The sequence below is a fragment of the Falco cherrug genome, chromosome 17 (genome assembly GCF_023634085.1).
Source record: "Falco cherrug isolate bFalChe1 chromosome 17, bFalChe1.pri, whole genome shotgun sequence".
Classification (NCBI taxonomy): domain Eukaryota; kingdom Metazoa; phylum Chordata; class Aves; order Falconiformes; family Falconidae; genus Falco; species Falco cherrug.
The window spans coordinates 4,618,235-4,637,559 of record NC_073713.1 but is presented as its reverse complement, the minus strand read 5'-3'; the positions used below and the strand labels follow the sequence as shown (position 1 = coordinate 4,637,559).

General features: G+C 44.0%; 1 protein-coding gene across 4 annotated transcripts in view; it reads right to left on the bottom strand.

Annotated features, from left to right (window-relative positions):
• Positions 1–19,325, bottom strand: part of ARHGAP32 (Rho GTPase activating protein 32) — a 259,327-nt gene that overhangs the window by 86,679 nt on the left and 153,323 nt on the right. For all 4 annotated transcript variants that reach the window (XM_055728664.1, XM_055728663.1, XM_055728665.1 and 1 more), the window contains one exon: positions 14,158–14,244. In XM_055728664.1, coding sequence (XP_055584639.1) covers positions 14,158–14,244 — 87 coding nt within the window. The remainder of the gene's footprint in view (positions 1–14,157; positions 14,245–19,325) is intronic.

The following is a 19,325-nucleotide window of genomic DNA, read 5'->3' as shown; positions in this document are numbered from 1 at the left end:
GTGGAGGATTAAATGTATGATGAAAGACTGATGAGATTTCAGCACACTGCACAGAGCTGCCTTTTTTATTTCCCCACCAATTATTAAAGCAAGAAGAAACGTCATGCTAAAAAAAAACCCAACCCCAAACTATTAGAGATTACTGAATTGATAATTTAATTTCCACTGAGCCAGAGATTTGAACCTCCCATTAGTAAAAGCATTACACTGAGATCATAAAAAGCTACCCAGGCTTCACATGGCGTGAGACAAGATTCAGAGGGACAAGGCTTCAGAACCCCCTGCTCCACAGGCGGTATTTTTAGCTCTACTGGTCGAATGGCCAAAGGAGGATGACACGTAGCCGTAGCCAGGAGAAGTTTATGTCCCCCCCGAAGCACAGCTCGTCTGGGGATACTTGCAGCGAGCAGCGATACCGCTCCCTGCTCCCTTTCTTCCCAAGCCCAACACACAGCGTGACAGCTGCAGCTCAGGGACGGTTTGTTCCCTAAACGACAAAAAGATATTTCTTCTTGCAGCGCTGCTTGGCTACTGTTGGACTGGGAAAAGCAGATTTAAGAGGAGGGTATTTCCAAACAACCTTTGCGTTTTCATTCCCAGAGTTTAAAAAAACCAAACCCACCCTTGCTCCATCATTTAAACCATTCAACAAACCAGTACAAAAAATTTAGACATTTCTAAGAGGGGCTCCTGTAAGCTCAAGGCCAGTTCCACACAGGAGTGTTTTAATGTGGATTTAACTGGTTTCACTTGGGATCTGGCAAGAAGCAATTCTTCCCGCGTTGTATACTGAACGATCAACGGCTTACTCAGAGGCATCCAGCTAACACAAAAGAAGTTCGTCTGTTGTAAATGGATCGTATCGCAAATATTGACAAAACAGATATGCTGAAATTTTATAATAAAGGTTTACAGATCTCCTCTCCCAACTATGGAAGAAAAAGACCATGTTGAATCTGTCTACATCTGGGCAGACAGGAGTCCTTTTCGCCCACCAAAGCCTCTTCAAGACAGACAGGGTGCACAGCTTTCCTGTCCCACGGTCCGAGTATGTTTTCTCCATCGCACCTACAATTTATTTATTTTAAGCCAGGGATAGACCTTTCTTTTCTGGTTCAAATGCTTATTTCCTGAAAGAAATCACATGGATGCCTTCATGAACCTTACCAGTCCACATGGAGATCGAGACCAGAAAATGAGGTGAAAGTATATGGCAAAAGTCACTGCAGTTTGACCCTGTAGTAAGAAAACACCATGTATTAAATCGCTGGAAAAATGCCAGCATCCACCAGTAGAGTTTAACTCTGCCATGTGGGTGACTTTTACAGCTGTCTGGGTCTGGGGTTCTGTATGTTATTCCAGCGTGACCCTTCAGCCCTTTTTCTATTTCAAGTCACACTGGAAAATGGCTTCGAAATTTAGTCAAAACAGAAAACAAGGCTGATAAAATCCATCACTTGGTATTTACCCAGGAAGTGTTTTTAGCTGGTGCCGTAGGTGGCTTTATCTAAGCTGAAGTTTGTTTACCAAAATGTCCTGGATGATTTCATGACTTCTGGTGTATTATTATAACTTTAGGGAATTTATCAATCTCTAGAACTTAAAGGGAGTTTGCACTAAGGCAGCATAAAACTACTTTATATCTGAATGAAAGAAAGCGCATGCTCAGCAGCATAAGGCTTTCTGGCTAGCACATTTCCAGGTCTTGCCTTGAGGCCACCTCTCACTGCTCCTGGTAGTACCCGCCACCAGTTTACTCCTGCCGACCACAGCGCAGGGAGCGCTGGCATTATGGCTTGTCCTTAAGCTGGAAGACACTTGCATTAGCTCAACCCCACCGATGAACGCACAGATGTTACTCAGCAAACACAGCACTCGCTGGCAGGACCCTTCCAGCTGGCAGAGCTGGGCGGCGATGGGCGCTCAGCGCAGTAGTAGCTACACCAGGACGATGTCTGTCCACATCTGGAGTCGACCAGTCTATAGAAGACAGAGCATCAGCAGCTGGCAGTGCGATACCTGCCCTGCTGTCAGGCAGCTGCACGTACTTACCAGTAAAAAAAAATAAAATATGGGATTTTATTATTTTATTTTTATATATGTATTATTTTATTATTATATATTTATTTTATTATGTGGAGGGAGCTTTAAATAAGGTGAAAATGATGGAAATGCTAAAATTTCAGCATTCCACCTGGAATCACAGGGAATGGACGCGGGAGAGCCCAGCTATAGCAAGATGAAGGGAACATACGTACGGACAGAACACAAGGCAGAAGTCAGAGGAGAAAGTTTAGTGTACTTCTGTGGTGAATCCTTAACAGCTTCTTCCACAGAAGAAATTAATCTCTTTCAGCATTAATTATCAGTTTATTATCAATTAATTGCAATCAGCGGGGAAAAACCAGAGATTTTAATGGAAACCACTGTAGCTTTTCTCCCCTAAAAATTAGACTTCCTTGTGCTCCCTGATTGCAATTACAGATAGGAACACTAACAGCACACGTGGGAACACAAGCTGCCCCAAGACCCGGCCTGAAGGACAGCAGTATTATCCCTGCTTGTGCTGATCAGTTTTGGAAACTGCCGCCCACCAGGTACTCGCGGCTCGCTGCGTGCCAAGCTGAAATAAGCCACGACTGTCCCGTGGCTCCTCCGTCGCGCAGCAGAGCAGCTTTGCCAGAAGCGTTCAGCTACAAAAACCTCACGCGAACGTACGGTGTGCACGGCATTTGAGATCGTCACAACCATTTTTTCCTCCCACAAGAAAGCATATTTCTGAACAGCAGGCTGACAGACACCTAAGGAACTTGAAACAGGATTTACAACATTTAACATGTGAAAAAAGTCCCCTGCTCTCCCGACACGTTGTAATTTAAACAATTCAGTATCAATCATCTCTTTAGTCAAATTATACCGTAAGAGCAGCAGGTCACAGAGACGCACGGGGTGAAGGGGAGGGCGGCTGCAGCATAGGGGGCTGCTTTTCTACACCTCAGAAAATTAAACTAACCCCACATGAGCTTACAGCCACAAAAGAAATACTTCAAAGCCACTAATAGACCAACCGCTAAGGAACAGGAACTAAAATTCTGCCGTCCTACAGGTAGCAAGGCAATGAGTGAATGCATATATATTTACAAATTATTGTAAGGACATGGCACTGCTCAACACCCTCTTTACCCTGTGCCCCCAATGTGCTATAATCTGCTCAGCAACTTAACCACAGAGAAGAAACAATGTCTCATCAAAGTAAGCAAACACCACTATCCTTTAAAACAAACCCAACAAAAAAACCCTTTGAAAATTACTTGCCTGAGGTTAGTAAAGCAAAACAAAACAAGCTTCCAAAATTACTTGCCTGAGGTTAGCCACAGCAACAGTAGCTTAGGCCGATATAGATCACAATTTTCTTAAGTCTGGTTTCTTGGGCACATCACTGAAAGCAAACGGCTGAATTTTTCCTTTAAATAATTGTTTTTTATGCAACCAAAGCACAGAAGCAAGTTTTTGTTAAAACTAACGGCCAGGGAGAAACGATTTTGTAGGTCCAAACCCAAGAAGCTTTGAAGAAACAACCCATAACCCCAGTTCGGCTGCTATGCAACAGAACAGGCATCTACTGTATCATTTACAAAATAACAGAAACTTAGACGCATGGAAATAATTAAACCCATGCTGTATCTGAGGCTGCTTCCATTACAAACCCAAGATGTATCATGACACCCTGGAACGAAGCAAAAGATGTTAACGGTGTTTGGGAAGTATCACTAAGATGATAAGAAACGCGCTGCTGCGCCGGGGCAGTGGTCCACCCCCCCCACCCCGTACTCCGTCTTCGAGAGCCACAGGGAAGGATGCTCTTCTCCAAGGGTATATAAGAGCCTGGCTGCTCCTGCGGTCCATTCCCCTCCCATCCCCCCCAGATTCACCAGGGATGTCTGAGGGAACCTCCCTGCCTACTCCTACTCCTTTGAGTAGGGTTAGAGAGAGAAAATACACAAACAAGTCAAGGAAAAAGGCACCAAGCAGGTATGTTAAAGATGCAGCTGACCAAAACTCAGGGGAAGGGGTTAGAAGGGTGAAACTTTATTTAGAAAGCACAAGAACCAGGAGCAGCTTTGGAGGAGTTTCGTTAACGGAGCTGCAGCTGCAGCCAAAATGGGAAAATCTCTGCTTTTTTGGCAGCTGCACGCATCAGTTTTAAGAAGAAACAGTGAAAAGCCGTGCCAAGACCCAGCAGATGAAACATTTAAGATAGGCCATATTTAATACCTAATATCCCTAATGGGGTCTTTTAAAAAGGTAAACCACTAAGTTTGAAAGAAATACAGTCTTCTCAAACCACAGACCAGTTTAAAAAGGCATCATTAGAAAAACAGAGAGTCAGTTCTTATCTGTCAAAGCCTGAGCCCTTGATTGCAAACTTGCTCCACAGTCTCTAACGATATCAGTTTGCAATTATGCTTAATGTCTCCATCCCACAGCCTGTCTGCACGTTCGCAGCTTTTGAAGTTTGGAGGCTACCAGCCCCTGCCAAGGACGTGGAGAGCTCAGGAATTCGCAGCAGGTCCATGATGAACTGATTCTGAGTGGTTTCACACTTCGAGTGTAAATCTTGCTCAACCGGTTGGGACCTCGGCGTTCGCCAAACTGGGTCAGTTTGTCACGGGTTACACAACACCTAGTGACAAGAAACACCTGCTCAACAGTTTTTAACAAACTTGGGGCACAAACCTGCTCTGTAACTCTAGGAACGAATACAAAGATTTAAGGAACAAGCTCAATTCATGTTCCCCCTTAAGAATTCTGCCTCCAATTCCTCTAAAACAAAACTTATTTTTCATTTAACATACAGTCAGCTATGAACCCAGCTGGGCAAAGCACCTCTAGTTATTGAGGAAGGCAACGGCATTTTAACACTTCAGTGGTTTTATTACCAGAACAACTCAAATACCCATTTTCCTTAGAATATCAGAGTTTAACTAAACATGGTGCCCTCAGTGTAACCGATAGGACAGAACTTTTGAAAACGTTCTGGTTGCCTATTTGGTCACTTTGCTCCGTGACAGTAAACATTTGCCACAGACAATGAAAACGATCCACGCCTGCCTTACTGCTAAAGCACCTTTACACACATGCTACGTATTTTGATGTGGTTCCTGTGCCTTGAGAGTGCCTTCTTGAAAATAATTCTTTACTAAACTGCTTGTCCTACACCTTACGTCCAATGAATCTGTTGTTCAGAAATGCAGATGCTCTTCCAAGGCCTCTGAACTTAATCTTCATGCAAGTTGTGCAGGTTGGAGGCATCATAACTGCGCATCCTGTCCTTCTCCTGATGCTCGCGTAGCCACCTAACATCTAACATTACTTGTTGATCAAAGTAACTTTGCAGCCTGCAGAGGATGATACTGGATGAAACTGCTTCAGACTATCTGTCCCAAAGGGCAGCCAACCTTCCTGTAATATTGCTATTAAAAATGCACGCATGCTAAACTGCTCCATAAAGACTAAACATCAAGGCAGCTAAGAAAAACAGGAACATCCATCACAATCCTCCTCTTACTTTGGATGTGAACCAAGCCCAGCTCTTGGAGAAGTTGTAAAACAAGTAAAATTGCAGACAGACTGCTCCTCTGCAATGCATTTACACTTGCCTAGTTATGGGGCAGGATTCAGTGTCTCTTCAGAGTAAAGCCAACTGTCCTCTTCAATTTGTGGCCGGGCCCAGCCTCGTCTACAAAGCACCACATGACAATCAGAAGCCCTGCCAAAATGCATCACTTAAAGAAAGAAACCATAATCGCTATCCTGTCCTCTTAGATTTCAACAGTGATTTTCACTTTTGCTTCAGAGCTAAGTAGAATGCAATTTGGATACAAGAAGATTGATCTCTCTAATTCAGAGCTTGCTTGCTGAAGGCAAAATGCCCAAAGGACACAACATTAACAAACTACCATATAATTGTAAAAGCTTCTGTTGCTTTAAAAAAAAAATAAATTATGGCAGCACATTCATGTGATACTGCATTTTATGCTGAGAAATAATTTTCCTTCTTGCTCATCATCCCTTCCTAGAGCATTCACTTCAGCTGGTGGGTTTCCATCACAGAAAACCATCTGAAGAGCACGTGAACGCAGCTGCTGCCGTATATCCCTCGCTGTTCCCTTCCACAAATAATAGCACGGCAGCTTGGTCCAGTGCAAGCCTGCCGACCTGCGAGGCTGCTGCCATGTGTGATCATTTTCAGATACTCCCTTCCCTCAAATAAATTCACCAGACCATTTCTCTCCTAGAGCTGAAGCTGTTAACGCGGAGCACAGGAAGCCTCTGTCTTCGGTATCCTGACAGCTCCAAATGCACCTACATTTGCACCTGCTGAAGGAATGTGCTTTTAGCACAAACAGTTCCATGACGGTATTTATCTCTGCAGTCTCGTTCAATAAATAAATCATTCTATGCAAAATCCAGGTGCAGCTAGAACCCTATTACTGCATCTCAAGCATCCAGAGTCATGAACAAGAAAGAACGATGCTGACCCCGTTTCCCTCGCAGTACCTGATTATTAAATAGAGAAAAAACCCAGAGCGTGCCATGAACGGAGAAATTAAATACCAAAGGACTACAGTCATTTTTCATCTCGTTAGCAGTGGACAGCTTTACACACAAGAGTACAGAATCTCCACGGCTGGGAACGAAGGACGAGTCCCATCAGCAGAGCAACGAACCTCCAGAGCCCTGCTGGCACACGGCTGCTGCTGTAGGTCAGTGCGATGCTGCTCCCAAACGCCTAACAGCCTCCTGTGCAGCACAGGAGACCACAGCTAACTCGGGCATTTCCATTCCAGAGTCCCAAAGAGCACAAACATACTGCAAATGGCCAAAGCAAGCAAATGGCATAACGCTTGGAAGTCTTGCTGCTGGTGCGTCTCCTCGATCCCAATGCAGAACATCCTGCCGCCCGCCCGGCCGCTTTGGAATAAAAGGCAGCAAAGATAATGGGACAAAAAAAAAATCCTCTTTACCTCAAAACTGCTACTTCTATGGTTACCTGTCTAAAGCGCTCGTGTGAATTAATGGTCACAGAGCTCCATAAAAATCCCATGATGAGCAGAGGGTATGGCGCAATATGTTTTTAAAGCCGGCAAAGGACACAGCATACCGCAGCGGTAATCCTGTCTGATGTCAGTGCTGCCCTACCCAAATCGGAGTTCTGCGGCAAAACTCCAAAAAACAGTCAGTCATATCCTTGCCTTTAATGATTATTATCCCAATTACTGAATGAATTTATCCTTCGGTATTATCATAACAGCTACAGCATAATGGATGTTAATGATGAAGTTCTTAAAGGCTTCCAATGCAATTCAATACCTTCTCTCTCTTCCCCACGGATGCTAGTTTACTTTCAAAAAGCCTGGAACAGACCCAAGTATTTCAACGACGCTGCACCTTGGCAGCGCTCTGGCATCGCCCCAGCTTTGAACACAGCCCAACAGCACTTTGCAGGCTGCTTGCCAGCTTCAGACATTCTTTATTAATCCACGTTACTATTGTCACTTCATTTTTATTTACCGCTGTTGCGAGCAGGAGGCATGTAGCGTATGACCCAAGATCAACCACTTGAGCACAGAACATCAAGTGATGGATTAGCATTGTGGAAACCAGGGGTTTAGTTGCTTTCTTTTTGACTAACGTAAACCAGCCCTCCTCATCCGAGAAAGGCTTCTGACAGAGGTTTCAACATTTGTGGACATCTGGAAGGACAGGCTAAAATATTCAATCCATAAAGGCCTACGGTCAGGTTTTTAAAAGTTTTGGGGGATTTACAAGTAAATACAGGTATCACAACCGGGATTTTCAAACACTTGCAAGCACGTGAGGTACCTAACTCTCACCGGCAAACCTGTCAGTGGAAGTTACATTTCTCTAGGCATTTTGCTGCAGTCTACTTCAGGCAAGTGGTACCCAGTGTCAGACAAGAAGCTGGGGGTAAAGGCCATGACAGTGACCCAAATTTTAATGCATTTTCAACCAGAGCAACTTCCCTGAGCCCCTGTGAGCAGACAAAGCTTCAGGACATGCGGAGGGTCCCCTACTCGCAGTCAGTACAAAGTAGCTCGGGCACTGTGAAAGCAGAGTGCGCCCTTGCAGTTCAGTGCACGTTCATCTTACACCTCCTTCAGTTTAGCCGTGCCACCGCTGAAGTATTCCACCACCCATGGGATGGGTTTGGTTGTCATTCCTGGTTGGACTCGCCCAGCAGCTACAGGGACACTAGACCTCGGGTGGGAGAGGTGGGTGAGAACACAGTAGGGGCAGGAGACTGCAACAGGCATAACGTGAAAGGTTACCGTAAGGTACTATTCCGTAAAGGGACACAATAACTGCTTTAGTTTAGCAAAATCTCCTTTCAGCAAGCAGAAAATTCTATATTAAGAAAGGAGAAGCAGGTTAACACATATTCCAAAAACAGATTTTGTATTGGGTAGGATCCAGCTTGGATGCTCCACACAGATCTATCCCATTAACGATGACGAGACCAGATTTTCTCTCGGGTTGGTTTGGTTTTTTTGCCCTTTTTTTTTTTAATATGTATACAAAACACACACAAGTATTCATGTGTGTGTTAGAAGCTGTCCCTTAGATTCATCTGTTTAAAGAACTAGTTTTTCACAGGAGGAATGTAGTAGCACTTACTCAGTAACGGTTCAGGTGTTTGAGCTTCAATCACACAGGATGAAACTATAAATATATTGAAGAACAAGTTGCTCTTGTATTTGTCTTAATATATTGAGACAAAACCCAATCGTCTAAAAAGTTTTCGAATGTTTGACTGAAAAAGTCCTACTGCAAGCGATCTGTGGGTTTTAGTATGGACTATCACAGGCAGGCAGAACCAGCAAACCATACTTCAGCCGTTAGCAGCCTAAATAAGACATTTGCTTCTGTGAAAACACATTCCACTCTCCTCTCCACACAAACCACCCAGGATGGGGAGTCCTGTCTGTTCTTCCTCCTTGGATCCCATTTTTTCCTGGCATTCTCTCCGTTGCCCTTGAAGCGCTTATTATTGCAACCACGGTTCCAGCCATGGAACACTGGATGGGGTTGCCTTCAGAGTTTTGCAAATACTGTTCTTCAAACAGAAGACACCCAGCTTGAATCTCCTGCAAGGCAGAGCTGGGAGATACAGGCAGCACATATATTTGCGTAAATGCCTTCATCTAGTACATCAGAGACCTTATTCTATCAATCAAAATGAGCACAGCACAGACAGCAACGTCTGCCTCGGACAAAAAACAGGAACAGGGCAAAGCCCTGTGCATCCTGTGCAACAAAGGCACATGGCTCAGCTTACTGCCAGCGCGGGCTCTGCAAATGTGAGCAGAAAAATGGAGAAAACCCATGCTTGGACCACAAGAGCTTCCTGCTTTGAGAACAGCCTTAGAAATCCACCGAAGCTGGAGGAGAAAGAGGCTTCCTTTGCAGGGTGCTGGCATTATCCCACGAAAAGCTGGGAACAGAGGAGGTAGTGTGGCTCGCTTCTAAGATCACAACAGTCAGTCTGTGCTTACGGGTCTATCAGGAGATCCAGTCCTAAGATTTTTTCACATATCACTCCTGCTTGCATAGACTGACATTTCTGCTTTCTAGTGCCTGTCATTTTTGTTTCAACAATCCACCTGTGACAACGAAAATGAACGACAAAACCCACACGAGACGGCTAGAGTTTAAGGCCTCCCTTAGAACTTGAACATTTTCACAACTAGTCTCTTGTTCTCTCCTTGCCATTCAAAATGTCACCAAAAAAACGATGTTTGAAGTGTTGAAATACTGCGAACCTCATGTTGTAATTAATACTGCATGCTTTTTATTTTCCTTTCATTTTTCACAACAAAAGCCTAGATTGGCCATTCTTTTATGCTGTAGTATCTCAATATGTATGCGGGCAGTTGCTGTTGTAATGTCACACAAACACACCCCAAAACATTAAAAAGGTTTTTATTAAAAAGGCTATTTTCAGCCTGCTTTACGACTCAACAAAAGGTGCTGGATGGATTAGCCTGTTTCAGGCTTTTTGCAGGCTCTTTTGTTGATTTATTCTCAACACACACAGCAACCCCTTTTAAATGCGTTGCAGACCTTGTAAATTCTTTGCTTATCCCTGTGGAAGTGAGCAAGGATTGCAAACGCTGTCAACGGACCTTCACAGCCTACAGGTACAGCATCAACTCATAAAGGTCTCAGACGTTCCCTGCGGTCTTTAAGGACCACGGTTATTGGAAAGGCTTGCAATTTCTGTCCACAGAGTTCAGAAGGTTCACAGGTACAGACCCCACACCACCCCTCCCAGGATTTTATCCTCCTCTGCTTTCTATACCAAAACCAGACTCTAACACACTTTACGAGACATTTTCTCCCAAGCAAAAATGCACGTGACATACTGTCTGCACTGAGTGCAAACTCAAAACATCATTTCTTTTCCCAAAAATCTTTTCTTAGATTCCCACCATTTGTAGATTGTTTTAAAAAGTCTTCTTTCCTTTCACCCTTCCATCCCTACTTTTATCATAAAAAGGGATTTTGTTTACATTTAATAATAGAATAGCAATCTTTCATGTCTTCACATGTCCTGAAAGCAATCTTCTAGAAATGAGAGAAAGTTCAACAGTGCAATCTTACTTGGAAAAAAGGAAAATCCACCTACATTGCTGTTAAAAAACTAAGCAAACCAAATCCCGCTATCATGAGGTCTTTCCAGCAAGATTTAAAACCCTACCTTTGCCATTTGCTAGTTCTCATGTTTAAATTTGTGCAAAGAAATCAAAAGAAGATTCCTATCTTTACACTTTTCTGAAACACTTGGAACAGTTCTCTCTACATTCCCACTTCTTCTTAAGAGCTAATAAACTGGATTAATTTTTTGAGGTCTCTAAGTAGAAGAAAAGCTGAATAGAGACTTTAAAAAAACCCCTCTGAACCTCACACAAAGCTTGTATTTCCCAAGCTGACTTGCAGCTGAAATGTGTCACACATACAACTCCAAAGAAAATTTTTTCCAAACCTTATCTGGGAAGGTTTTGCAAGACAGGCATCAAACAATAATTCTCTTTACACCACTAAAATTATACTTACAGATGGGAAAGAGTGGGATAGAATTTCCTTAGTGTAAATGCCGAACTGCAGCTTGCCAAACACAGCTAAGACTGAGCTGGATGTTTTAAAAGTCTAATGTTCAAAAGCTTTGGTTTGTTGTCTGCTACAGAGTGAAATGACAAAATAAATGTCTTTTTATGGACCACACAACACACAGATTGTATCTGCACAGGCCAAACTGGGCAAGGCACAGCAACATGATGCATTCAACCCCAAAGCAAGGGTTTTTAGCTTATTTCTCTAAGGTCTGTAATCCAAAATTGCCAGGATGGCCAAATGCCCTTGTTCTTCCTCATGCTATCTGGTTTTGCAACAAATCACAAATTGCTGAAAGCTTTTAAATTTATATGGGTTTAGCTTTTAATTAATTGAATTTGTTTTCTCTGTGTCCATCTGAGAAATCAAGATTTTTGCAAGTTGCTGCAGGAGGCTGAACACCAATGCTAGTAGCATATCCAAAGGGCGAGCAAAGTGAAATTTGTTTTATAGACTTTTTTCCTCCCTCCTTCAATACTTTTGGCCTGATACAGATGCATCCTGCCAAAATCTCTCCCCACTGCACTATCATTCCATGAGCTATTTCACACCTCCCATTCAATTCTAATGTGGAGCCAAAACCATCCAGACACTGCTGGTATCCAACGCGTGACAGAATGGAATCTTTCCCCGGACATTAGGAGAGGCCATGAGATGTCAGGGGTGAAGTATCTTCATGGTAGAAACGATGCTCAGCTGTGCAGCTCCTTCCATGCCTTTCTGTTCATTGAATCCAGATGCCATCAGTTTCTCAGCTTCGTAAGTAAACGAGAGGCAGGGACGTAGACTAACACGCAAGAGGTGAATCACAGACTTGGGGTGGGGAGAAACTCTAGCTAGCCAGAAGGATTACTTAAAAAGAAAAACAAGAGAAAGAGAAAGGTGACTGGATCTATGCCTATCCTTTACAGTGACGAGGCCAACTCCCAGGGTTTTCATTTTAGCTTAGTAAAACACTGAGGAAGGCAGCAACAGAACTTCTCTGCAGCTGGGCATGCTTCGCAGCCTCCGTGGAGGACAGCAGCTCTGTTAAGGCTCGCTGCAAAGTAGCATCTTCCTTCGCCAAGGCACAGAATTCACCACGCTGTCCCCACACAGAGCAAATCTCCCCACTGTACTCTCAGAAACATCCCTGCGAAGCACCTGAGGGTCTGACAGAAGCGTCAGACAGGCTGCTGGACGGCGGGGCTCACCTTGATCACCGCACCATCAGTGCCTCGCACGCTACGCACTGGCTATTCACTCCTCCTAGGACTTGCTCCTGCATCAATGTGTTCTGCGGGGTGTAAGGACACGATTCTACCTGAAGGTATCCTGTTAATCTTTAGAGATGTCAGTAAGGTAGATGGAAAGATCTGAAGTGATATGCTTCAGGGTTAGAGAAAAGCTTTACAGAAAAGTATTATGTTCTGGAGGTTACAAACAGTCAGGAAATAATACAAGGTTCACCTCTCCATTAAGCACTACCAATGCAATCCTAAATGTGAAGACTCCAAACATACCAAAATTCCCAATTTCCTGAAGTCCCCTGAAAAATCCCATTCTCAGTCACTGTACCGCTCTTGGCTGGGGCAGCGATGTATGGCCACTGCTGAATTTCGTGGTGCTGCTTGTTAGCTTGGATTGCTTTCCTGGAAAGGGGTTCCCTCGTGTGAAACTGGCTGCTGCTGGGTTAGAACGGTACTAGCAAAACGCCCAAACACGGGCACTTTTGGGAGATGTCCACTTTCAGGCTCTCTTCCCTCTCCCACGAGCACTGTTTCTAAGTACATGTCTATACACACATGTGCTCGTGTGCACTTGCACTGTAAGAGCTGACAACAGCGAGGACTTACTCTGTGTGTTCCTATCACACTCACTATGCTGCTGTAGCTCAGCGTGTGCCAAGCTCCACCTTCAGCACAGAGCAGGATGCTTTGCTGCTCAGCTCTCTCAGCACACCCTGCACCAGCACACACATAGTTAGGGCAGAAGAGCAAATTCTAACGGCGAATTCACCACCCGCCTCTGTGTACTAACGCCACTATGCCAGTGCAATCTGACAGCACCTACTTCCCTGCCTCACGCAACTCAAATGTAGGCAAGACAGGTGTGCCTAATTCCATACACTTCCTTTTAGTACCTGAGAAATGTCAGCCAAATCACATAAAGAGCTCTACAAAGAGAGACAGACACCACAGGGATTCCCATAATGTTCAGCACAAATGGATAAAAGGGACGCTCAAGAAGCGCCGAGATGGGTAACAGAAAGAACTGCTATGCCAAGACCAGAAAAATGACCAAACGCGGGCATTAACTCCCAGTTGAATCTGTCAACAACAGCTTCATTCAAAACGTTAAGATACGGTAACCTATTATGTAGCATTTTACAAAGTCCCTGTCCCCGTATTAGCAGTTAGGGAATCTGGTACAAAGCGGCGGATTTGTCTGCCCAAAGCATTTTGATGCCACAGTAGCAGAGGCAGCGAAAGAATTTCATACCAGATGTCTGGAGCCGTAACTGGGAACAGATCAAGAATCCCCATCTCCCGGCTGCCAGCGGCACGCCGTGATCAACAACAACGCTGGCCAGCATTCTCCCCCGCGTGCTCCCTCTGTTTGTATAGCTGGCGCATCCCTGCGTGGATGTACGCTCCCCCCACAACTGACAGGCATACGTACATACAGTCTGAGCATGCACGCTCGTGTCTCCAAGCTAATCGTTGTGCAGCCCCACACAAACTAGCGAGGATTATTTGCTTAACAGGCTCCTTTTGATCCTCTCGATGCTCCTTTTCTTAACATTAGCTGGCCGCCGTACCACAGACAGCATCCTGGTGAGGGCTGAGCCAGGGAAGAAGTGGAAAAAAACCCGCACATGCCGCAGAAAAAGTGTCACAGCAAAATATTACGAGGTGTCTTGCCAAACATAATGCAATCCAGTCTGCAAAACAAGGTTGGGGGAGAAAACATGGCATTTACCTGACAAGAGATCTGTACAAGGTAGACCAGTTCCTTGGATTCACAGCCATTCCTCGTCACTTCATTCTGTTCCTCCGGGAGCGAAAGCTACACCAAGGGAGCGGGGAGGGGGTGGAGAAAAGAGAGAGAAAGCCCAGGTCAGTGAGCAGGGATAAGCCAGGCATGTAATAATGCATGAAGCACAACGTTCACATCAACTTGCTCCAAGACATGCTGAGTATCAGGGAAACAGGGAAGTGCTTGTCTGTCTGGAGTTGTCAGAGAGAAAATATTCAGCATTCATGGCTCACACACAGACCCTGGAATGCCATTGGATTTTGGCATCTCACCTGACAGTTTAAAAATAAAAATATGGTTCAAAAATAAAATAATCATAGGAAGGGAAACTGTTCAAGCCAGGGATTAAACCTCAGGCTTAGAAGTCTGCAAAATTAATTGTTCACTGAAAATATCTCTATAAATATTCATGTATCAGATAACAGGGATATTCCCCCCTCCCCGCATTTTATTCATTTTAATTCTATATATTCAGACAGACATTAGATAATAAAACATATCTCCTAATTTCAGTGTTGTCAAGTGTTTTGCCCCAACAGAGAGCTTTATGGCACCATTCATCAGGTACAGAGTCATTACATACAACATCGGGGTGTGCTCTTTTTTCGGAGCAGTGAGGAGAGATTTAACCATGTCATTCCTGTACACGTACCAAGCGCCTTGACTAGTTCTACTGCTAGTCCTGCTACTCCCATTAGTCTTCAAATGGATTACATTTAATGATCATCTTTGAAAGCACAAATCACAAAGCGATCATAAACAAATTAAGACTGCTTGCAAGGCAAATTAAAAAGGGAAATGTGTTCCAAAAAATTGTTTTATATAGAAAAAGAAATCTTTATCCAGTACAGAGCCCCGGGAACAGAAATCTGTGAAAGAATCCCCAAAACACAGAACAGGATGAGGCATCTCAACCTTTCTGCACACCCAGGGCCATCATTGCTACCTTTACTCCTTGTATGATGGACATTAAATTGTACAGTGAAAGCACCACCATACTTGCCAGAAGAATTATTCGCTTTCTTTGTTAAGTAGAAATGATGCTAGCTTAAAAATAGAAAGCACTGAAGAAGAATCCAGGACTTTTTACACAAAGCTCTCCTGGAAAAGCACACTTTCTCTCCTGGAAAATGTGTACATAAACATTTAAGTCTCTAAAAAATCATTATTTGCTACAACCAAAAAATCCCAACAACAAATAAAAGCAGAAATGAACAAAAGACAGAGGAGACAAATCACAAATTGCTACATTTTCATGAATGCAAGCAAGAGAAAATCAGAACCAGGTGATAAGATGCATGTATGTCCTGAGAAAGAGGGAGATGCAAGGCAAAGTTCTCTTCCATATAAATCACCACCAACACCCAGGATGAATTTACCTTTATTTTGCCGCTCTCTCTCTCCTCTTTGTAAGGAAGCTGCAGAGCACACAAATTCTGCGCTCTTCCTTCACCAGATCTAACTTCCTGACCGCTGATCTCTCTTCTGATGGCCGTATACAGAATTGCAGATAATTAAAAAGATTTCTGGACCAAAGAAAGTCTTGGGATTTTCATAATTTATTATATTTTTACAGCATTACACGTATGTAGAGGAAGAGAGAGCGTGCGTGCAAATGCTGGTTATGCAAATAAGTTTCTCATGCTTTGTGGCAGTCCTTTTTGGCAAACAAACGCACATTTTTCACCAAAGGATTTGTATCAGAAATCAAGTTTGCACCTTCAGTCTTCACCGTTGCCTAACAGTGTAGAGCAGTTAAAAAACCCAAACTTGTACCTAACTGGGGACACAGAAGAGCCTTTCACCGAGGCTGCTCTTTACGTTAACCCAAAGGACGTACAAAGGCAGCAAACACTGTGCAGGCTCTTGAGGACGGCATCCACTCGGTGTCACCTCCGTTGGATGCCACCTTTACTCCGCCAAGATCACCTCTCCAGAAAACCCATGAAATGTCTCCTCGGCCACTGCTGCAGCCCCTCCTGTACCGCTTTCTCAGCACACTCTCTCTTTCGGCTTCCAGCCAGCCTCTCGTCCCACCTATAAATCCTCCCTTCAAAGCGAGCTTTCTTCTGTAAAGCTTTCCAGCAAGAACTTTAAAGATTTTTATGCACGTTCACATCCTCATAAGGTTGGTCTGCCACACAGTCCCAGAGATAAATCTTTCTAAATACTGCGGAGGATCTTTCACACGGTGAGCTTAATTCTGCTAAAAAAATTGCATTCCAGAAAGAAGCAATTTTTAAGATTTGTAAGAGTGGCTTTTCTATGTGTGTAACAGGGTGTAGCCTGCTGCCATTAATATGATTAAATACAACCATCATTTATTTCTGCATTGCACATTCCCCCTCCACTTTATCATCATTCTCTGCTATCAAATGTCACATTTAAAACGCTACAAAGTTTTGAAACTAACTCACAGTCAAAAAAAACCCCAAAATAACAAAGCATGCCGTAAAGGAAAGCTAATACAGGGCTGGAGATATTTTCCACGTTTGTCCGGTAACAAGGAGCTCCAGTTGTATTAAACATGGGTTTCCTACTCAGGGAGAAAAGTTTCCACCCTTTAATCTTCCCTTTGCTTATTTAGGGTCTACGTGCCTACCCTACCAACCCCCAATGGAATTTCAGGTCCCGCCGTCCTGAAATCAAAGCCGAAGCACAACACTACTGGCTCCACTTGGCTCCGAGCCCTGCCGAACGGAGAAGCCAGCAGCCTGGCAGCGGGATGGCCAACACACAAGTACAGCAGCTCCCTCAAACACACTCAAGGTCAGGTACCGTGCAACACAACGTGAGGTAGAAAAGGGTACAGGTCAAGTTAAGACAAAGGTTGAATTGCATCACCTTTCCTTACACATATTGCAATTTACACCAGTTTGGAATTCAGCCAAGCGAAGTCTGTACACGACACTCCAGAAACAGCAAGTGACTCATCTGTAGGTGTGAGGTCCGTGTGTGTCGGATGACTAAGTTATAGCCAACTTTTCATTTGGAAGAGCATAGCTACCTGAGGATTAACCTACTGATTTATATTCATCAACTTTACCTCCATGTAGTTAGTTCCCACCTCAATGCTTCTGAACAGCTCATTTAGACAAACTCACTTTGTGAGAAGTGACATTTTAATTCTGTTGTATCGCCCACCATATATGCAACTGCCTTATTTCAGAGTGAAGCTGTAAAAGCTGATGGAACGACCGCTCCTCTTCCTGCACCCAGCCTCGTGCCTCCTGAGAGAGAGGGGACAGAGACGTTTGCACAGGAAAATCCATTGGTTTCATCCTGCAATTGAACAGTCCTCGCAGCAAACCACCCTGGAAGATGAATATTCACCTATGTTCCCGGTTCCCCATGTGGCATAACATGCATTAATGCCCTTCCAAAAATCAGGGCTGTCATGATGTTTCAAAGCCTTTCCTCTTTGCAGCATCCCTTAAAAGCAAAACATGCTAGAAAAATAAAGGTGTGCCTGAGCCCGATTTGAAATCCAGGGAGCACAAAGCAAAGGCCTCTCTAGACCTTAGTGGACCCTGACCACGACTCACAGGCAGAATTTGGTTGAGTCCAAATTGGGAGATGGCTTTTCATCGTCTTAAAGGACAAAACACAGACAGCAGGGTCTCGAGGATACCCCTGTAACTGTTTCAATGTGTATCATCCCAGACAGCTGAAACAATCTGTAAATAGCATTTATGGTAAGGGATCAAAACTTTAAACAGCATACTTTGTATTTTATATATATATATATGTATAGCTTGATATATAAAATGCTCATTTTTCACATTCAAAGTGCCTGTCAAACTTCCTGAATCTGATAAACAATTATGATGCATTAGGTTCTGTTAGGTTCATTTATTATCGGAATATGTATGCTTTGCTAGCACAAGTAGATATGACTGACTCCATAAATTACGCTTATGGTATCCCAAACTCTTTTGTGGTGGCACTTTATGATACAGAAAGAAAGCCTTTAAGACGGTCCCACGAACGCATCGCACTTTAACAGCTGTATGGCTAACGCAGAGTGCTGCAAATGTTACGTCAAGGTGTCGTCCAAATTTGTTTTTACACAGCCAGAGACAAGTTTGTGAGTCTCTGCTCTGCCCTTCTGCACACACCCACAAAGAACTGATGAGTATGTTAAATCCTGGAGCAGGCAGGGAATTTCCTCTACCAGCACACGCACACTGTGTTGCCTCGTGCAGCTGACTAGTAAGGGCTGTAGCTCCTAACACAATGATCTGCCAGACGATGGGTAACTATAACAAACCAAATAGCAGCGAAGACTTCCAGGAGCAGGAGGCCAACCGAAGAAGCAACCAGGTTTCTTGCATTATCAACAGTAATAGTTTCACCTTGCTATGTTGAAAGACTATAATACATCCTATATATACAAAATTAAGTCACATATCTTGCTCATATGCAATTTTGCCAAAAAGAGCAGAGCTGGCTAGCCAAGACTTCATGGATCATATATACAGGCAGGACTAACTTTAAAAGGCTTCTAGTGCACGCGGTCTTCCCACTGTCTGAGAAAAAGCAGCTCATCTCTAGTAATGAGCTCAGATCAATGTCTCAGATCAAGACAGCGATTACAAGAGTCTCCTGCAGAGGATAATTTTGTGGTTATTCCTCTTGCGGAGATAAACAGCAACCAAGAAAACAGGAGGGCAACGTATGATACGGCACATTCAGAAGTCGTATCCGAAAGCTCCGTAGTTTCACAGGGTACAATTCTGTGCATGTGCATTTATCTTCCAGAACGGGGGTTACCAAGAACAAAACAAACACTCTCTCCTCTCCAGCGTAGCTCTGGAAGCTCCCTTCTGCTCTCCCTCCAACAATAATCCTCGCATCAAACCCTGGCAGATCTGCGCTTGGAGCAAAGCAGCAGGCGTTTTAAAGACTCATTTGTTTGTCTGAAGCTCTGTAATTTCAAGCCTACTGTGAACCTGTCTGGAAGGCACATGGGACCTGCCACGTTCCCTGCACGGAGATCCAAAAAAGCAGGGGCTGGTGACTGGGGAGAGGACTTTAAGTGGAGCAGAGGCAGCTTTTAAGTGTCCCTGTTTCACAAGCAGGTTTCACTTGCCAGTATGACCACAGGCAGA